The sequence below is a fragment of the Oryctolagus cuniculus genome, chromosome 9 (assembly GCF_964237555.1).
Source record: "Oryctolagus cuniculus chromosome 9, mOryCun1.1, whole genome shotgun sequence".
Taxonomy (NCBI): Eukaryota; Metazoa; Chordata; class Mammalia; order Lagomorpha; family Leporidae; genus Oryctolagus; species Oryctolagus cuniculus.
Window position 1 is genome coordinate 3,385,561 of NC_091440.1, and position 20,699 is coordinate 3,406,259.

The window sequence follows — 20,699 nt, forward strand, 5'->3', positions numbered from 1 at the left end:
CAGATTACTCATCACCACTGAGTGTGCAAAGGGATTCAGGTAAGAGTCCTCTTTCTAACCCATTTTGCCTGTCAAAATAACAAGGATTTCAGAACTTTTTATTACAGAATCCGAAAGACACGTGAAGCAGCGGGGTGTGCAGTGGAAGGCCGTGCCCCTACGGCGACCTTTGGGATTATCAGGGTTCCGCACTATCACCTGTCACACCCTGTCTCTTCTGAAAAACCCCACACAGAACGTCATCCCACCGGGCAGATGGAGCGTGTGGCCCTAACCCGCTGCCTGCCTGTCTTGTAGGCACGGCGAGGATTTCCCCATGCGGCTAAGGGGAATGCTGCTAAGAAAAGACCCCCGAAAATGCCTAAAGGCTTGGGGGCAGAGAAGTCCATGGTACATTTTCTTTCTTTCTTTTTTTTTTTTTTTTTTTGACAGGCAGAGTGGACAGTGAGAGAGAGAGAGAGAGACAGAGAGAAAGGTCTTCCTTTGCCGTTGGTTCACCCTCCAATGGCTGCCGCGGCCGGCGCACCGCGCTGATCCAATGGCAGGAGCCAGGTACTTCTCCTGGTCTCCCATGGGGTGCAGGGCCCAAGCACCTGGGCCATCCTCCACTGCACTCCCTGGCCACAGCAGAGAGCTGGCCTGGAAGAGGGGCAACCGGGACAGAATCCGGCACCCCAACCGGGACTAGAACCCAGTGTGCCGGCACCGCAAGGTGGAGGATTAGCCTATTGAGCCGTGGTGCCGGCGTCCATGGTGCATTTCCACTAGCATTGAGAATGCCAGGGCCCCTCCAAAAGCCGAGCACGCCCTGGCACTAGCCTCTACTTTCAAAGGCTGCACCTGCCCAAACTGTAGAGGGTCAAGGTCTCCACAGCTTGCATCCGTTCTGCCCTCCGACCCCCCAGGCCTTCTACTCAGAGCAGTAATGCAGAGCGGGAGTCCCCCAGAGCTGTGTGCACAGGACATCACAGGGGACCTGCTGCCCGGCCACTCGAGGGTAGGGGAGGAGTTTGCAGGAGCACCAGGCACACTGGAGGGTGCAGCTGCAGGGTAGGCGCCCTCCCTCTTCTAGGGTGCCCAGTGCTGCTTCGTGTCCTTCCCCAAGGCCACAAAGAGCACGGCTTTGAGGGCGTTCTGGTCGGCCATGGTGTGGATCTGCCGCCTGGAGCTCTCTTGACTGCGAAGGCGCTGTGGATGTGAGAGGCTGTGGGTCCTGGCATCTACAAAAAAGGCCCAGGAGGGTTCACGGAAAGTCTCGTGAGAAGTGAAGGAGCCAGGACACTGCGTGTGTGTGCGTGCTGAGCGAGGAGGACCTGTTAGTCACCATCTCGGTCATTTTGAATGTAAAGGATGACCAGATCAGAAATTATCTTAGGGGCCAGTGCTGTGGCGTAGTAGGCTAAGCCTCCGTCTGCAGTGACAGCATCCCATATGGGCACCAGTTCAGGACCTGGCTGCTCCTCTTCCAATCCAGCTCTCTGCTGTGGCCTGTGAAAGCAGAAGATGACGCAAGTCCTGGGGCCCCTGCACCCATGTGGGAGACCCAGAAGCAGCTCTTGGCTCCTGGCTTGTAACTAGCCCAGCCCTGGCTGTTGCAACCATTTGGGAAGTGAATCAATGGATGGAAGACCTCTCTCTCTGTCTCTCCTGTTTGTAACTCTACCTCTCAAATAAATAAATAAAAATCTTTTTTTTGAATAAAAAATTTTTTAATAGGACTTCGAAATGCTTCTCACGAGGAGGAGCGGGGAAAGTTCTTGTAGATGCCACCAGGAGCTTTTCTCTTTGCAAAGAGACCTCTGTTGCTCAAAACAGGTCGTTGCAAAATATCCCAGAGAGTCAGGCGGAGACACGCCTCCTTTCCTCTGGCCCTTGGGCTCTGAGTCAGGGGACAGAGTCAGTTCCAAGGAATCTGTACAATCTCCATAAGCAAAGTGTGCAGCAAAATGCATATTTAAGTCCATTTCACGGGTTCTCAGCCAGGGGTCTGGATCTATTTTGAGGTGAAGCTGACGGAAGCCATTCTCGGACGGTCCCATGAACAGCGGCTTTGGAGCTAGCGTGGTGCGGAGTTCAGTGGGGTGCCTGGCTCAGGGCAAAAATGCAGCTTTCCCAGTCCCATAAATGATCTCACCCGGGGCTTGCCCTTCGAAAGACGCTTATCAGCACAGATAACCCTTAGCGTGCAGGGAGGCTGAGCACAGTGCAAGCCAGACAGACAGTCTTCATAGAAAAAGTAAACCCAAAAGGAGGGGTGTCCTCCCTGCCTGCCGTCTTCCTAGACGCCCAGCAACAAAGCCTATATTCAGTGAGCGGCGAGAAAGAAAATCTCACCCGTCAGAAAAGGCCCCGCTTGGAATCTGAAAAAGAATTCACTCTATCCTCACAAAATAAACATCTTTATGCTCAGGCTGTTCTGCTTGATACAGCGAAAACGTGCTGACACTCACCACCGTTCTCTAATCGAATGATAAGTAACCGCAAGTCCAGGGAATAATTAAGGGTACAAAAAAAGACGGGAGCCTGTGTTCACATCAGCAAAAGGATGGCAATTAAAGTAAGTGATAGCTATAATTACTCACACATAACTATATTTCTGCAAATGAACAAACAGATAATTATGGCGGGGAAGCAGAGGTGGCACATAGATCCTGGCATTCAAAGGAGAAAGCCCTTCCCAGGAAGTGACACTCTGTGCGATCCGGCTAGAACTTCAAGATATGGCAAACATTTTCACCTCGAGCCCTTGTTTTCATTGAGAGTACGCTGAGAACCGTGAGTCGGTACTAACAATTGCTTTAAGCGTCGTCAGGACCATGCAGGTTCCGCATGCTGCCGTTGAGTGATAATCCTTGCGGTCTTAGGGTGCTAACGCCGTTTCTCCCACGATGCCCCCTGATTCACAGGTGACACACTACCTTCTTTCACTCAGTGCTTTCTGGGGGTCCAATTGCATTGGGCATTGGGCTGGATATCCTAACGATCATGGCGAAGTTCCAGGGAAGCCCCCAGAATTCCAGCGTTCCCGAAAGCAGACCAGTGCAGGCACGCCAAGCTGCTTTGAAAGGACAAGTTTCCAGGTGAAATGATGCGCGCGCCCATAAGTTTTGCGCTCTTCAAGGGGTCTGGCACAGGTGACAACAGGGAACCGGTTTCATTGTAAAATGCATTCCCTGCAGGGAGACTGAGACCAGTGCTCTGGGTTGGGTGTGCGGGGTCTGGAGCCTGCAGCAGTCAGAGCTGGGGGCTCCTGCCACCTCCTCTCACCAAGCCATGCCCACAGGTACTTCGGTTCTCTCCTGGGTTTCTTTTGGTTCTACTGGCTTTCGGCTTTCTTTAGACTTTAGACTAGGACTCCTGGTATTTTCTTGTTGAAAATTTCTTGTCTCCCAGCTCCTCATCCCCGTCAGGCACCTGTCACACGATGGACTGGTGAATCTGGGCACCATTAAAATGTTTCCTGCGGTGCTTCCTCCTGTCTCCCGCCCAGATCTCTGTTCAACTTTCTTTTAAGCGAACCCTGTGCAAGTCAATCACTCTCTCTTGGCTCAGCCAGAGGGAGCACCTCTGGGCCCTCACAATACCCTGGGATCCCCCCCCCCCCTCCATGGAGCAAAGACTGAATTTAGGGACTTTCTCCCAACAAGCAGAATGTGACTGAGCATAGGGATGCAACCCCAAGGTCACGCAGGTGAAGACTGGGTGCCGGCTCTGGGGTGCTTGCCCCTGGGGAAGCCAAGTGCCCGGCTGTGAGGCTGCCCTGACCGGAGGCCCACGTGACAGGGCCTGGATGAGAATGTCCTGAGATTGGACACGGTCACGTGTGTGCCCTGGGAAATGCGACATTTCTTAATCAAGGCTCGAGACGACCCTAGCATCGGCTCATCCCTGCTGCGCTGAGTTTGGGGTGCAATCTGCCACACAGAAACAGACAGCGCAATGCAGTCACCAGCCAGAAGACTCCCGACTGACGTCCACTTTTCCATGACTATGAACGACACAGACACTCGAGGAGTAGGGTCCTGCTCATTGCAAAGTCTACACTGAACTTGGCAACAAACCGCCGGCCACCGTGTGTGCTGTGGTCTGGTGGGGCCGGGACTTATCTGGTATTTCTCAGCAGGCTTTTCTCCGACGTTCCTCCCCCTCCGCTCCCCAAGATCCCAACAGCCTCTCACTGTGTCCTCTGCACCTGCGAACCATCTTATGGAATTCCCCTTCTTTGCTCTGGCTTCTTTGTGTTTCATTCTGGAGATTTTTTTCTGGCTTCTCTTCCTCCTCTCCAGTTGTTTTTCTGTCGATTTTGCTTTTGTCTCAAGCAAGTGTCTAATTCAACTTGCCTTCACTCTCTGCTGTAGTCATTCCGTTGCTGTCTTTTTCAGATTCACAATCTCCACGAGACAGGCTTCGTCTGGTTTCCCATTTCGACTGAACGGCTTATTCTCGAATCTCTGGAGCAGAGAGGAACACTTAGCTTCGGTGCACTACACGTGTTCGGGCTTCATCTTTGGAGCACCTGTGGCTGCACTGCAGGCGACAGCTACTTCTGCTTGTAGTTAACGTATTTTGCATGCGCACGTGCCTGGTTAGCTTTGACTGTGAGAGGCTCTTTCAAAGCCCCAGCTGCTCCGATGGTCCTGACCAGATTTACCCGTGCTTCTCCCAGGAACCCACGGGCCCGGTTTTCCCCTGGGGCTTCTTGATCCTACTCTGAGCACAGAGCACAGCTGTGCTTTGGTGCCTGGGTCTGGCTCACTCTGACTCTGTGATGGACACCTCGAAGGCCCCGCCCATGGTGCTGGTGAGCCCCAGACCCACTCTCTTCCCTGCCATCCCAGAGGCTTGGGGGAAGCTCAGCTCGGCATCTCAGCTGCCCTCTCTGGACAGCTGGGTGCCCCCAGAGTGCCCGGAAGGAGAGCTTGGATGCGAGCCCCCTTGATGACAATGCACCCCTCCCCACCCCCCAGTGCCTTCCCAGGCTCTCACTCCAGCGCCTTTGATCGGAATTAACAAAACCACGCTCTGTTCCACTCTCCTGCATAGTCTCAGGGAAAGCTTGTCCTAAATTTTCCCAACAGTCTTTGCTAGAGGCCCTGGACTTCCTTTATACGTGAGAAAAAAAAATGGTTTCAGCATCTATTCCCCATTACTGGGTACACACAAGCAAGCTGACTTCGAGATGATAAACTCATAGATGCACCTAAAACACTACAGGAAGTAGCTGTCGCTTCCACGTTTCTTAGTTATGAGGAGAAATATATATTTTTACACTCCAGCTGCTGGTACAGCATCCACCTCTCCCGCTCAGTGTAAGACTCAATTTACAGCAGTCCTCCCTGACCTCCAGATTCCTGAGAAGTCAGCAAATACTAGCTAGAACAGTATTTACCTTAAGTAATAATTTGCTGAAAATAATATTTATGGCGGAATCATAGCTAATGTTCCGTTTTCTCGTTCCTAAGCCGTCTTCGTCTTTGTATTTTAAATCCACTCTTCCTGGAAGGTTGGTGCAGCTTAAAGCTTTTCTCCCTTTGCTTCCGGGTGTGGAGAGAGCTTACCGTTGGAGACTGGATTTCCATTCTCAGCAGAGATCGCACTGGACAGTGAGCTGGAGAACTGAGTTCCGTGGTTATTTGCATTTCTGTCTTGAGTCTCCGACGCAAGTTCTGATGTAGAGAGATCATCCCGGGTAGTCAGGTTCATGTTCGTTTCAAAACCTAAAATAAATTTCAGAAGAAATTATTCCTTTCTGATAAAAATGTACCAAAGACTTGAATACAAGTTTGAAGGAAAGTCATAAAATTAATGAGATCAAATCTTAACTATGTTTAAAACAAATTGATAATAATCCTTACGCAAGTTGCGGCCCGCTTAACTCTCACCAAACTGTGCAATGACAGTAGAGAGAGAAGTATTGTGGTGGGAATAAATTCATGATTTGTTTTTCCAAGCATATTCATATGCAGATCATGTAACTTATTGTAGGATGCCCATCTTTTGAAGGCAGTAAGTTCATGTCCCAAGAGCTTTCTGAACTATTAACTTTAAATACAGGAAGGAAAACTTACACCTTTGACGAAACAGGAGATACAAGGGTACTTTCAAACAGCTCATGAAAAGTGGAATTAAAAGTTGTTTTTGCAATCCATGCATGTTTTGTTTCATAATCTACATTTTCTATGAACTCTCTGAAGGTCCATTGTATATTTTCAAACATACACAATGTGACTGCACAGGATTTCGTTCTCCGTTTTGGAATATTGATCTTCAAGACTCCACCTCCACATTCTACGCACTACTTCCTGAAGTGAGGCTTGTGTGTCCAGGTTGTGTGTTCTGGGATGTGCCCACACAGAAGCCATGGCCCACATCTGATCCACACAGAAGCTACGCAGTGACTTCTCCAAACCAAGGAAAACGCGGCGATGCCAGGGCTTGGTGGGTTCAGGTCCCTGTGGTCCCCACAGACCTTCAGGCAGGGTCCCCAATTGAGCAGAAATTGCAGACCAATGTCAGCGTCCCCCCAGGGTCCCACACAGCCCCTCCCCCGTCCCCAGCACAGCACTGCCTGATCCTGCCCCTGTCCCCATGTCCCCCCCAGGGTCTCACACAGCCCCTCCCCCGTCCCCAGCACTGCCTGATCCTGCCCCTGTCCCATGTCCCCACAGGGTCCCACACAGCCCCTCCCCCGTCCCCAGCACTGCCTGATCCTGCCCCTGTCTCACTGTTATTTATTTTTGAAAGGCAGAATTTTAGAGAGGGAAGGGGTGACAGAGATGTTCTATCTACTGGTTCACTCCCCCAAAAGCTCCCAATAGTCAGGGCTGAGCCAGGTTGAAGCCAGGAGCCTGGAACTCCATCCTGGTCTCCCAGGTCGGTGGCAGGGACCCAAGTATTTGTGCCATCATCTGCTACCTTCCCAGGTGCATTGGCAGGGAGCTGGTTCAGAAATGGAGCAGCCGCCTAGACGGGATGCTGGGTTTTCGCAGACACAAGGACTTCCTGTTGGCATGCAGTGCACTGTGACCATCCTGAAGATAGACCTTTCTAAAGTTCTAGGCTAACAAATTACTCAAAAGAGATAAGAAGCACCAGACACATTGTTAGTCTTTCATGTAGTGAAACACGGTGTCAGCTGGGGTGGCGATGTTATCTCTGTTTTAATGAAGAGGGCATCGGGGTTTCTCACTGCCAAGTGTCTGGGAATAAAGATGTACTGTGCCACCAACATGCAGGGGTCGGGGGCTCCCGCTAGGCAGCCACGAACACTGGTGGGCAGCCACACAATCTGGCAGCTGGGCTCAGAGCCAGGATGCCAAGCCTGCAGGTAAGTCCCTGGGAGCAGGGGGCAGTGTGTGTAGGAAGGCGACCCGGGCACACAGGTGTGCAGGCTGGAGGCAGGAAGAGCCAGGTGATGGCGTCCTCATGGCTAGGTGCTGGGAGGCCAGAGGGAGACAAGGGAGATGGGAACACATCCCCCAGGAGGAGCGAGGGCTTTGCTCACAGTGCCCGGGAGGCTACAGGTGGAGGGCAGTGCGGGTATTCTGCCGACTACCGCGCCAGTCTTCTTCCACGTGAGGGAAGGGGCTCCCTCACCTGGGACCACTTCCGCAGGATTACCGCATAATGGCTTCGCTCATAACTCGTTTCTATCTCATGAAGCATCGATGCACTTAAATGAGAACCAGCAACTTCATTTTCACCAACAAGGGTTAAAAGTATTTTCACGTTGGAGTGGGCGTTGTGGCGCAGGGGGGTTAAACACCTACCTGCAATGCCAGCAGCAGATATGGGCGCCCGTTAGAGTCCTGGCTGCTCCACTTCTGATCCAGCTCCCTGCTAATGCACCTGAGAAAAGCTGCAGAAGATGGCCCACGAGTTTGGGCCCTGCACCCACGTGGGAGACCCAGAAGAAGCTCCTGGCTTTGACTAGGTCAATCCCTGGCCGTTGCAACCATCTGGGGAGTGAACGAGCACATGGATGATTCTCTCTCTCTCTCTCTCTAACTCTGCCTTTCAAATAAGTAAATCTTCTTTAAAAATATTTGCATGTTTGCACTCAGTAGGTCCAAGTACAGTGAAGACATGTTTTAAAATCTGCCAGAAAAGTTAGACTGCAATCCTCACTTTATCCAGGGAATGTCCATTTTTCATCTTACAAGCAAATGCCTGCTGAAGGCTTGACCCTGGACAGTAACAAGGGGACGGGGCTTTCTGAAGGGGAGGCCTCAGAACAGAGGGAGAGCGTGGTACTTCAGTTCGCTGCTCTGACAAGGGGACCCGCCTCCCGCCTCCCACCTCCAAGGAGGGGCCAACTCCCTGCTGAACGTGGTGCCCTGCCCTGCGTAGCTCTCATTTGCACAACTCCGCAGACCGACCAGGAAGATGCTATTGCCCAGATGAGGTCACCGAGGCTTGCAGAGGTTAATCTTACAAGCAAACATTTCACAAACACCAGTGTTGCAACTGACGCTGACCCAGGGACAGGGGCCCTGCCTCCCGCCCACACTCCTTCTTCCAGGCTCCGCTCCCGCATGTAAAGTTTGCCCTGTTTCATCGGCTGATGTGAAGGGTGAGGCGGCTGCTTCCCTGTGCCTGTATCATCCATGACTCCGCGGCGCTGAGCTGGGAACTGCACCCCTGCAGTTGCAACATCAACACGAGACATGCCCTTTTGGCGGCTGTTCTAACTCGTGATTAGCCATGGGAGCCTGAGCTTCCTAGCTGCATGTCTGCCTCTTCGGATAAACACCTGCTTCCCATGAAATCCAGACACGGAAGCACATCTGTGCCCCGACGTGTAGATCCTCAGACTGGACGGCAGAAATGCGCCACGATGAGATCTTCCTGAACGGTGGCAGCTGGATGCCAAGAAAGGAATCCTGTCGGGGCCAGCGCCGTGGCGCAGCAGGTTAAAGCCCCAGCCTGCAGCTGCGGAATCCCGTATGAACGCTGGTTCAAGTCCCGGCTGCTCTCTTCCGATCCAGCTCTCTGCTATGGCCTGGGAAAGCAGTGGAGGATGGCCCACGTCCTTGGGCCCCTGCACCTACGTGGGAGACCCAGAAGAAGCTCCTGGCTCCTGGCTTCGGATTGGCACAGCTCTGGCCATTGCAGTCATTTGGGGAGTGAACCAGTGGATGGAAGATCTCTCTCTCTCTCTGGCTTTACCTCTCTGTAACTCTTTCAAATAAATAAAATAATAATTATTTTTTTTAAAAAAGCACTCCTGTCCTCTGCCCCCAGGCTCTGTAGGGATCACAGCCAGGACACCTCCAGAGGGTGCGGCGTTAGGTCTGAAGTTAGCGCTGTGTCGAGCACTTTAGGAAGGAACCCCGGGGCAAATCGCATGGGAAGCACGGGAGACTCAGGGCAAGCAAGTGGAGGAGGGAGTCCTGGGAGTCCTGGCTGTCGCTGGCGTCGGCGTCTGCATTCCAGAAGGAAGAGGGGCTGCAGGCGGGTCGGGGCGCCCCTGAGCTGGAGCGTGGTGACACGAGTTGCTCTGAACACCCGCATGCTTTCTTCGTAGGGCGGCTCCGTGACCGCTCCCTGCCTGGTGCTGTGGCTGCAGGTACTGGAGACGCGAGAGACGTTGGGGTCTGACTCAGAGACGGAGCCCCGGCCTTGACCTTGGGGTTCCGTGATTAAAGACAGGCAGCGGTGTGTTCTCCTTCCAGCTGAGCTTTGATCTGGGTCAGGAGTTCAGCAAATCCCTGAACGTTTACACAGCAGAGGAAGGACTCGCCGTCGCCGTCATGATATCAGGGAACACTCCTGTGGCTGTGTGTGGTCTCGCTGAGGCTGGGCTTTGGGACAGGTGGTCTGTTCTCAGGCGACATTCGCTGCTGTCCGCAGAACTCCCCACGGCCCTAGCATCTGGTGGTGCAGGCCAGGGACGTGGCTGTTCTGTGACACACAAGACGGCCCCTAACCCAGCTCGTCACGGTGTAGAGCTTTAAAAGGCGAGGTTCAGGGCCGGCTTCACGGTGCAGTGGGTAAAGTTGCTGCCTGCATCCCATATGGGCACCGGTCCCAGTCCTGGCTCTTCTACTTCCGATCCAGCTCCCTGCTAATGCGCCTGGGAAAGCAGCGGAAAACGGCCCAAGTGCTCGGGCCCCTGCACTCAAGTGGGAGACCCAGAAGCAGCTTCTGGCTTTGGCTTAGCCCTAGTGAACCAGTGGATGGAAGAATTCTTTCTCTGTCTTTCACCCTCTTTCTGTAACTCTGCTTTTCAAATAAATAAATACATGTTTAAAAATATATAAAATAAATAAAACGTGAGGTCCACTGGCCACTTTGTTCATTCAGGCTTCTTGAGGCCTGAGGACGCTCCGCGACCTGCCCCTTCCTCACTGGGGGGTCTCCTCCTCCCACCCACAGGCCTTGCTCCCCCACCCGCCGCGGGCCGCCTCACCCTTTGGTCTCCCCACACTGGGGCTCTCGGGCCTCTGCGTTTGCTTCTGGGGCTGTGCCGGTCATGACCCTCCCCTGCCCACAAGAAAGGCCTTCCAGGTCACCTTTCAGAAAGCAGCCCCTCCCCTGGTTCCCCCACACTAGGTCAGTGTCAGTCCACGCCGCCCTGCTGGGGTCTTCTGCACAGCCCCAAGTTCACGTTCTACATCTGCTGAGTTCCTGGGGCCTGGAACAGCACCTGGCACAGACGGTGCTCAGAAAACACTGGTAGAAAGAGATGATTGTGCCAAGACTGTGCCGAGAAAAGAGATGACTGTGCCAACAGAGAAACTGTGCCAAGGACACTGCTGGTAGGAATTCTGTTGCCTAAGAGAACTGGGCTTTCCGTAACTGAAGCAGTTGATGGGTTTACTAAGCGAGGACTCTGCACAGGTATGGAGAGATCACACACCGTGGCGGCCGTTTCTCCCCATCCGCACGGGACCGCTGTAGACGTCTGGAGGGATTTCCCATGTTAGCGATATGCCTTTGCGCTCCAGCCTGTACTTATTTAAAATTATAAGGTGCAGAAATCATCTCATCGCGTGAGCTGAACGTGTTCTAAACGTTGCAAAGGCCGGAGCTTTTGCTTCCTGCCTGAGCAAAGCGGCTCGTGGGAGGACAGGTCAGTGGACATCTGAAAGGTGGGCCTGGCCCCTGGTCTGAGGACTCCTGAAGTTTTGCTTCTGTCCTACTGATGGCCAAACAGGCAGAGTGCAGACACACTCGGCTGTCTTAGACCTCGATTCTCACAGCCTTGCGGCCTTCAGAACCAGGAAATTAAAGTCCATGCTTTAGGAGTTGGTGAGCCTCTTCGGGGCCGCGTGAGTCTGTGTGGTGGAGGGTGGGGCACAAGTATGCTGAGTGGGGGTTCCAGGTGCCTTCTCCCCACTGGCACAGCCCCTCCCAAGGCCCAGAGAGGGACCCACCCAACCTGTGCGGGGTACTATCTGCAAGCCACTGTAAATGCACACTTCCTTTTCATTGCTTTTCTCATTTTAAATAAATGTTCACTCTCTCCATTTCCACTTGTCGCTTGCATTCTGTTTCACAATGAAGATCATTATCTACCCCTCCCCGAGTTGTGTACGCTTCAGGGTCTGGGAAAATACCACATGCCCCATGCACGGAGGGCTCTAGTAGACATCTGTACAGCAAAGTCCTTACCCTGGAGCAAATGACCCTCGCTGGGAGACAAACAGGTGTGGCCACAGCGAGTTAGCCCTGCAAGGCCACCTCAGGAACAGGTGCGGCCACACTGAGAGATATCACAGGGCCATCTAAGAAACAGATGTGGCCACACGGAGTTTGACCACAGGGCCATAGAAGGAACAGGTGCGGCCACACCGAGTTCGACCGCAAGGCCGCCCAACTGCTCCCTGGGCTGCAGGACAACCAGGGCAGTGTCTGAGTGAGAAACCCTAACTGCTCACTCGGCACCAGGACTGGCTGACAGTCACCTGTCGCTCCCCCTCATCGTGGAGGAGCAACACAGGACCCTGCGCTGTTCTTTCGTCTGCTCGGCCCTCCCCGGGTTCGCTGCTGGTTCTTCCCGGGTTGGCTACTATCCCTTCCACCTCCGTGGAAGGGCAGTTCCCCCTGGCCACGTTCCCCACTTCCGCAGGGGAGCGGCACACCGCCGGCCGGCTCTCTCGGGGGCTGCACGGGTTCCCTTAGATGTTCCCCATAGATGTTCCCGGTGCATGCCGTCTCTCTCCTCCTTTATAGTCCTCCTCCGCCAATCCCAACTCGGCCGCCCACACGCCGAGTACGCCGCTCTCCAATCAGGAGCAAGTCCTACAGTTTATTAGTTGAACTGGAGGCAGCTGTGCGGAAGCTGTTTACTTCTCTCCCAGCGCCATATTGTGGGAGAGCAGATGCATAGAATAAGTCTTAATTCCAGTAACTCAGTCCAGTCCGGATTGCTCCCCACAGATCCCCCTTTCTTTTTATTTTTGGCGTTGATACGCGCCTGTCTTTGGTGTCCCGCGGCACACACTCTGCTCTACTTGCTAGAGTTGCCACAGGCTCTTACAAGTCCTATCAGGCAAACCGAATCCGGGTCCTCTCTTCGCCATGTTGTGAGGAGGTTTTTAGGTGCTGATGCGTGCCTGTGTTCGGTGCCCTGCAGCACATGCTCTGCTCTGCTAGAACTGCCTGCAGGTGCTTACAAAACCTATCAGGCAAACCGAATCCAAGCCTTCTCATTGCCGTATTGTGGGGGAGACTTATTAGTGTTGGTTTGTGCCTATCTTCGGTGACCTGCAGCTCATGCTTTGGTAGAGCTGCTTGCTGGTGCTTACCGCCTTAAACCAGGCAGACCGAATCCAAGCCTCCTAATTGTTGCATTGTGGGGAAGCCTTTCTGATGTTAATTCATGCCTGTCTTCGGTGACCTGCGGCGCATAAGCTGCTAGCCGCCCAGGTGCTCATCGCCTCACTAATCGGGCAGACCGAATCCAAGCCTTCTAATTGCAGTATTGTAGGGAGGCCTTTCTATTTCTCTATTTCTCTATCTCCGGGCATTCCTATTTCTCCCATTTTACTTCTGTCTGCCAACATTCCTATTTCTCTCATTTTACTTCTAAATTTCTGTTTCTCTTATCCCCGCGGCTTCCCGGCTGCGCCTGCCCCGAGGCTGCTTCTTGGCAGCTTTCCGGCTCTGAGCCGCTTCAGCCCGCGCCTCTCTCATCTGCGCAGCTTCCCGGCTTTGCGCGGCTTGGCTTCGCGCGCTCCGCGGTCTCCACGCCCTTCGCGTCTGCACCACGGCCTACGCCAGCCCCGTTCCCTATCTACTCACGCCCCGTGCTCTCTCTGCACGCGGCGGCTTCCACGAGTAACACAGCGTAGCTTACGTGTCCGCCACTAGCATTCAATCTAAGTTCCCCGGGCTAGCCTGGCGAATTCAACCCAGCATACGTCTCCGCCCCACAGTTTGGCTTCCCGTCCTTTGCTCCCCGGGCTAATCAGACGGATCCCAACCAGGCTCACGTTTCAGCTTCTGGTTTCAACTTTTCGCCCCCTATTCCCGGGCTAACTTGAGAATCCCAAAGTGGCTTTTGTGTCCGCATTGGCCTGCCCCCCGCGGCTTCAATTTCCCTAACATTTTTCTCTACCCGGTATGTTTCCCCAAGCTTTCCTCCAACAATACTCCTCCCTCATTTCTCCTGGCCTCTCCCCACAGTCCGCATCCGAGTCTGTTTGTTCTAGCTTTCACTTTCGCTTTCGACCTTAGAGATTCCTCCCAGCTTCCCCCCGTAGTCCATATCCGAGTCTATGCCTAGGCTTTCAATAGCTTCTTCCGGCACCCTTTTCGTCCGGCTTTTCCCTAGGCTGTTTGCTAGTCTCTCTCTCCGGTATTTTCCCAGTTCTTCCCGTTTCTTCCCTCCTAAGTTTCATATCCGTCCTAGGTTTCCTATCCGAGTCAGGTTTCCTATCCGAGTCACGGCACCATTATGTCGCTCCCCCTCTTCGTGGAGGAGCAACACAGGACCCTGCGCTGTTCTTTCGTCTGCTCGGCCCTCCCCGGGTTTGCTGCTGGTTCTTCCCGGGTTGGCTACTATCCCTTCCACCTCCGTGGAAGGGCAGTTCCCCCTGGCCACATTCCCCACTTCCGCAGGGGAGCGGCACACCGCCAGCCGGCTCTCTCGGGGGCTGCACGGGTTCCCTTAGATGTTCCCCATAGATGTTCCCGGTGCATGCCGTCTCTCTCCTCCTTTATAGTCCTCCTCCGCCAATCCCAACTCGGCCGCCCACACGCCGAGTACGCCGCTCTCCAATCAGGAGCAAGTCCTACAGTTTATTAGTTGAACTGGAGGCAGCTGTGCGGAAGCTGTTTACTTCTCTCCCAGCGCCATATTGTGGGAGAGCAGATGCATAGAATAAGTCTTAATTCCAGTAACTCAGTCCAGTCCGGATTGCTCCCCACAGTCACCCCTCAGCAGAGGTGCACGGGTGTTTTAAATAAGGGGGAGGGGAGGCGGGAGGGGGACGAAGGACAGGGCCTTTCCTTCCCTCAGGGAGGGGCACAGGGTGGGGGAAAGAGCAGGATCCTAGAACAAGCTGGGAGGGAACTAGAGAAACACGAGGGGGCCCGGGTGCCTGAGATGAGAGCTCCGAATCAGCAGGCACACGACGCTCAGCGTCCCCAGGCGGGAGTGAGGGGCCGGGGGCCTGGGTCACTCCCAGCACCTGGAGAGCCCCGTGTGGGAGGGACGCGCAGGATGCCCAGAGCCGGCCACACCCCTCCATCCTGGATTCAACCCCGAGAGGTCCGCACTTCAGGCTGGACACGCTGCTCCAGGAACGATCCTTGCAGAGCCCCCGTCCGTGAGGGGCCGCGGGGGGCACCAGGTGAGATGGGGGTTGATGGGGGAGTGGGAGGAGGGCGCTGAGGGTCGGTGGGCCTGGGAGGAAGGTTCTAGAAGAGTCGAGGATGGCCTCTCACCCACTGGAGCCGAGCGCCTGCTTGCTGGCTTGGCTTGCGGGTTTTAACTCAGAGAGCAACCCAGCTGCCAGAGGGGTCCTTTCTTGGGCTCCTGGGGGGAGGCTCACAGGATGGTCCCCCTCCAGGAGGGTTTTCAGGAGCGAGGGGCTGGGGGCTGGAGGTGCAAGCTGCACACGACGCTCCGGGCATTCGCAGGAGAAGTCTGGGTGGGCACGAGACAGTCAGGTGAGCCTCTGCTGTGTGGGCGGAAGGCAAAACCCTGGACCGTGAGGCATGGGCAGAATGTAGAGTGGAGGACAGAAAGGGCAGGGCAGGGCAGGTGTGGGCAGAGCCGGAACGGGCCGCACCGGAGGCAGGAGGCTGCACCGTGCCGGGAAGGGTGAGGGGGTGGAGACCATGGGCGGGCACAGGAGTGGAGCCCAGCAGGTGCCCTGAGCAAGGGCGGGGCGGGAAGAAGAGAGAATTTCCTTAGAAAATGAATCTCACAACAGAAGTGCAGTGCTGGGTGGGCGCTGGAGAGAGATGGGAACTAGTCTAGCAGCCAGGGATGGGGCCGGGATGGCAGCAGGTGGAGCGGGAAGGCAGGGGAGGATGTGGGTCAGAAATGCCTCTGAGATGCGGGCCATGGGCAGGCTGGGACCAGCGCGAGGGGCAGTGTGGAAGATGGGCCATGCGCCAGGTGCAGAGGGTGACTCACGGGCTGAGCAGGGGACAGGGAGCTGACAGCCACACAGCAAGGAGGCCCTGGGGATGGTGGGCAGAAGGCAGGTGTAGGCTTGGTCGAGAGGGACCAAGGGCCCTTGTGCTGGCGAGCCAGGGGAGGCCCACATGTCATGGGCCCCAGAAAGGTCTAGGAGAAGCAGGGAAGCAAGAGGGCTTGGGTCCCCGCCGTGGGGAAGAGCGTTCGAGACATCCCTGCTCTGTTACCCAGCTTGAGATCCAGGTTTCTGTAATGCGCAAGAAAAACAAACGATAGCAGTGTGGCTGAGCTAATCCTGAGAGTGCTATGTCAGGCATAAAAAATGTGAAAATGCATTCTGAAGTCATTACTCACAAGGGCTGCCAGTCACTCTGCGGCGCTATAGGAAAATTCCCCTGCAGAGAGGCCGTGCGCCTGCCCTTAGCATGCCGGCCTCTCCCGGCCCGCCCGGCAGCAGGGAAGAGCCCAGATGCAGAGAGAAGCTGCCTGGCACGCCCGCCGTGCAGGTTCCTGGGGTTGGAGCGGCAAGCTGCAGCTTCCCAGCGTGCAGAGAGATGCAGCGTTACTGGCACTTGCGAAAGGTCACTGAGACCTGAACCGGGGGCTTCCGGTTTGTGTCCCACGGGGCGGCTCCTTTAAAACCTCAGATTCCTCTAAGATCTCTCTCGTGGAACACGAGCAAGAGGCACGGACGAGGTCCCGGGAACCACCCCCACGTCGGGCAGCCACAGCCAGAGCCGGCTTCCTTCCACCAGGCTGCTCTGGCCCTTTGCTGGGTGGCATGACCCACACGGTGTGCAGGGGGCTTCTCGGCGGGACAGCCGTCAAGGACAAAGATGCCCGCAGACACCCGGGGCTCATCCAGAACGCCGAGCTGGAGAGAGACGTCCAGCGTGGTGACACACAAGTGTGAGCGGAGAAGGAGGCTGGCTGAGGGCCAGCCCGATTCTGACCGACCCGACGCCATGGTGGTGAGCAGGTGGATTTTGCTCAATGCTTGTTCATGCTTGCACAAATGTACCAGGAGTGGGCTCCAGCATCTCCTACAGATACGCGCGCGCGCACACACACACACACACACACACTCGGGGGAAGGGGATGCCAGGTCCCCCCGCTGCTGCTGGCACACAGCTGTCCCACTGTGTGTGGTGCACTGCCTACATGTGGCAAAGAATCCATCACTGCAGAAACCAATGAGAAAAACCCGGCACAGTGGGCGAGGAGAAAACTCAACGCCTTCAGCGTCCAGAGTCGGCCCCTGGGCTCCCGCCTGCTTTCCAAATGCCCCCTCATGGCACTGCCATTCTGGTGCAGATCCAAATTCCCCCTGAACTTGTGTTTCCAGCATTGCTCCGGGGCCCAAAGTGCTTGTGCCTGCCCCTGCCAAGGGCAGGCACAGGGCTTGCGTGAGGAAGCATGAATTGACGGAGGGAAACAGCCGTGTCTCCAGCAACATATGTGCTGCGTGCAGGAGGAACACGTTCGTAGGGAAGCTAGAAAGTGACTGTCAGTGTAAATACGGCTTTTTAGGACCCAAAAATGCACAGAAAATCACGTCGTGCCAACTTCCCTTCTCATTTTACCAACTGGATCCTTCTGTGCCCATTTCTTCTGCCCCTGCCATGACGGAGGGAAAAAAAACGCTTCAGTTCCTTCCCTTCCTTGGTGCTGTGACAGCTTCCTTTTCTACAATTAGCTGACCGTGCACTCCCTACACAACGAGCTGGCCTGGCCCAGGCCCGCTGCAGATACGACCTGCCAGGCCGTGAGGTCACCTAGCCTGCTGTGATTTGCACACCTCCACACCTGATGCCAACGTGAAGCCACAGTCCTGAACCGTGGCTGTGAGGCACGGCGGGCGGTCCTCAGCACCTGCTCCTCGCTTGCCCCAGGAAGCCGAGTGAGAGGACGGCGGCCTGCCTCTCTATGGGGGAGGATCTGCAATTGGCCACAGTCACCCAGCCGGGGACAACTGCCTGCAATGGAGACACCAGGCCAGAGAAGGAAGACACATGGCCAGAGCAGCGGTGGGGCTCAGGTCCTCTCAGAGCCCTACTCACCCACGGAGCCATCTCAGGTGTGGGGGAAGCCGGCTGGGAACGGCCAGCACCACAGGAACAGGCATCAGCCACAGACCTTGAGCTCCCGCTGGGACATCAGTGAGTCGCGGGAAATGTGGCAGACCTAGGGCCAGGACCCCTGGGGGCCCAGGGAGCTCAGCTGTGTGCTGGCTGGCATGTCCACACGGCGTGGGGGGCACCATGGCCACCAGCGGAAGAACGGCCCACCGGCACGCACCGAGGGCCACCAGCTGGTTCTTCAGAGGCCTTGAACAACGAATCAAACATACCTATGGACTTAATTCTCATCAGAATTTTCAACAAGCTCCAGGGGCTGTTTCATGGAGAGCCTTAGCAGCTGTGTCCTTGGTTGACATTGCTCATTCTGTCTGCAGGTCCTGTGCTCCTGTACCCGAGCGTCCCTGCATCCATGCGGCAGCCATGGCGCAGAGCAACTGCCAATCACCCTGAAAGGGCGGGGGCAGGTGCCTCGTTTGACCCAGAACCACACGGTGCAAGACTGAGAGCCGGCCAGGCACGTGTGATTGGTCCTTCCCACAGCGTGCGAGTCTACACACCAACGACTCGAGAACTCACAAGAAAAGCTTCTCTTTCCACACGGCTTGGGTGGATTCTCCGAAACATCATCTCCTTTAGCCCTTTAAAAATCCTTCCACCGGGCAGAGGGGGGCTCACCCTGGTCTCTGGCCTGCTGCACAGACGTCTGTTTGTCCGGTCCTCCCTCTCCCTCCACCCCTGCGAGTAAATCCTCCCTTGTGGGCCAGTGTTTCCAAGGACGCACAGTCCTGGGCCAGGACGCGGATGGAGTGGGTCACAACAGGCACGTAAAAACAGAGCAAAGTACACTCCGACTACAGCCGCAGAGTCCCCCAGGCGCAGCGGGAGGGGCGTGCCTAGTGCGGCCTGAAGTGTCCCCCGGGAAATGGAGATCCTCGGGCTTCGCAGCCACTGGATCCCCGGGGCCCTCCGTTGCCTGTGAGCAGGGCGCACACGTGCGTTGCAGAATCCATTCAGCCGGGCACCGGGCCTGGTGCCACGCAGATCATCAACGCATGTTTTTCTGAATGCATGATTGAAGCTTGACCTTCCTCTCTAATGATCTCTTTCCCACACCTTTTTAAAATCCGGAGGCCAGCAGCAAAGAGCCATGTAAAATATCCTTGCTAGTTTTATCGCTTTGCCAAAAGTTAACCTGGGCTGCTTTAAGTTCCGGAAAGAATTGTATGTTTCGAGGGCAGATCACAGAGCAATTCTGCTGCCTGAAAAGAATTTTTTTTCCCTAGAATCATTACTGAGGGTTCCCTGAGACATACTGAATCCCCACAGAAATGGAAATGCACTCAGATTAGCAGCTGGGCCACATCACTGGGTTTTCTAATGACAATCAGATTAAAAAGACATTTTTATGATCCCACATGACTGCTGTCCCATACACAGCCTCTCTCCTGTGTCACTCTCCCAACCTCTAAATTAAAGATGATTTCAGGCGCGGGGAAATGAGTGATGGAGACCCCCTGCTGGGCCGCGACGACTGCAGGGGAATTAATGTCAATAATCAAGAGTTTTACTTTCTGGTGTGGCGTGCGCGTGATTCACCCGCGTCGCTCGTCGTGCCAGAGGTTTATGTGGTGGAGGGAGGGGAGAGGGAGCAGGCTCTGGAGCTGTGCTTCCCAAGGGGAGAGCAAGCCAAAGCCTCTGAAACGGAACAACTCCACATTACGTTCTCTTAAGGGCTGAGCAGTTACTCTTACGGCAACTCATCTGTTAACAACCCAGGGGGACTTTATTGCCCGTAATCTATAAAGACAGCTCAACAGCAAGAGCCGAGAGTCAATCCAACCCTCGTGGAAATTAAGAAGGAAAATGCCCTATTGTCCTGGCAGGTCTGCAGCCGGGCTTTGGTCACTGAGTCAAGAAGAGGTGTGTGAATGGATGTGAGTGTGGCGGGAGCCAGCCTCAATTCGTTCCTGGCACTCTTACTCGTCCCTTCCAGTCGGCTGCGAAAACCAGCCCGGCCCCAACCAACAGCCGATCTCACCTTGGAACTGGAATTAAGAAACGGAATTCCCCACACAGAAGGGCTTCAGCAAGGAACGTGGCAGTCCCAAGCTGTGGCTTTCTTCTGGGTGACACAGGAGAGCTGCATACCGATGGTCCACCACCGTCTTGCCCACGTCTGCTCCTTCTCACCCACCTCTTCCTGGATCACAGTTCTTCCCACATAAAATGAAAATAAAAAGCTACAGGATATACATTTTCCAGAAAGTACCTTTTGGTACCAGTTGTGCATGTCAATTCTTCCTTTTTTTTTTAAAAGATTTACTTGAAATGCAGAGTTGCACAGAGGCAGAGAGAGAGAGAGAGAGAGAGAGAGAGAGGTCTTCCATCCACTGGTTCACTCCACAAATGGCTGCAACAGCCAGAGCTGAGCTGATCCAAAGCCAGGAGCCAGGAGCTTCTTCCAGGTCTCCCACATCGGTGCAGGGGCCCAAGGCCTTGGGCCATCTTCCACTGTTTTCCCAGGCCAAAGCAGAGAGCTGGATTGTAAGTGGAGCAGCCAGTACTTGAACCAGTGCCCATATGGGATGCTGGCTATGCAGGAGGTGGCTTTACCCTCTATGCCACAGCCCTGCCCCCTTTCTTCCTTTCTTTAAAATGGAAACTTCTTTTGGGAGAGTCTCCTTGAAGATGATCCAGAATCTGGGATATGAGGAAGCTGCTGGAGTGTTCACAGGGACTCTGGGTGCTGTGCAAATTCTCAGACCTGGGTCCAGGTGGCACGCCACTGTGGATCAGTGTTGAGTCTCTGGGCTGGCTGGCGCCACGGCTCACTAGGCTAATCCTCCACCTAGCGGCGCCGGCACACCGGGTTCTACTCCCGGTCAGGGCGCCGGATTCTGTCCCGGTTGCCCCTCTTCCAGGCCAGCTCTCTGCTATGGCCCGGGAGTGCAGTGGAGGATGGCCCAAGTGCTTGGGCCCTGCACCCCATGGGAGACCAGGAGAAGCACCTGGCTCCTGCCATC

At 55.0% G+C, this 20,699-nt stretch overlaps 1 protein-coding gene across 7 annotated transcripts in view; it reads right to left on the bottom strand.

Annotated features, from left to right (window-relative positions):
* The window catches only part of MYO16 (myosin XVI), a 697,134-nt gene that overhangs the window by 36,926 nt on the left and 639,509 nt on the right, over positions 1 to 20,699 (bottom strand). For all 7 annotated transcript variants that reach the window (XM_070048580.1, XM_051849982.2, XM_051849978.2 and 4 more), the window contains one exon: positions 5,559 to 5,717. In XM_070048580.1, coding sequence (XP_069904681.1) covers positions 5,559 to 5,717 — 159 coding nt within the window. The remainder of the gene's footprint in view (positions 1 to 5,558; positions 5,718 to 20,699) is intronic.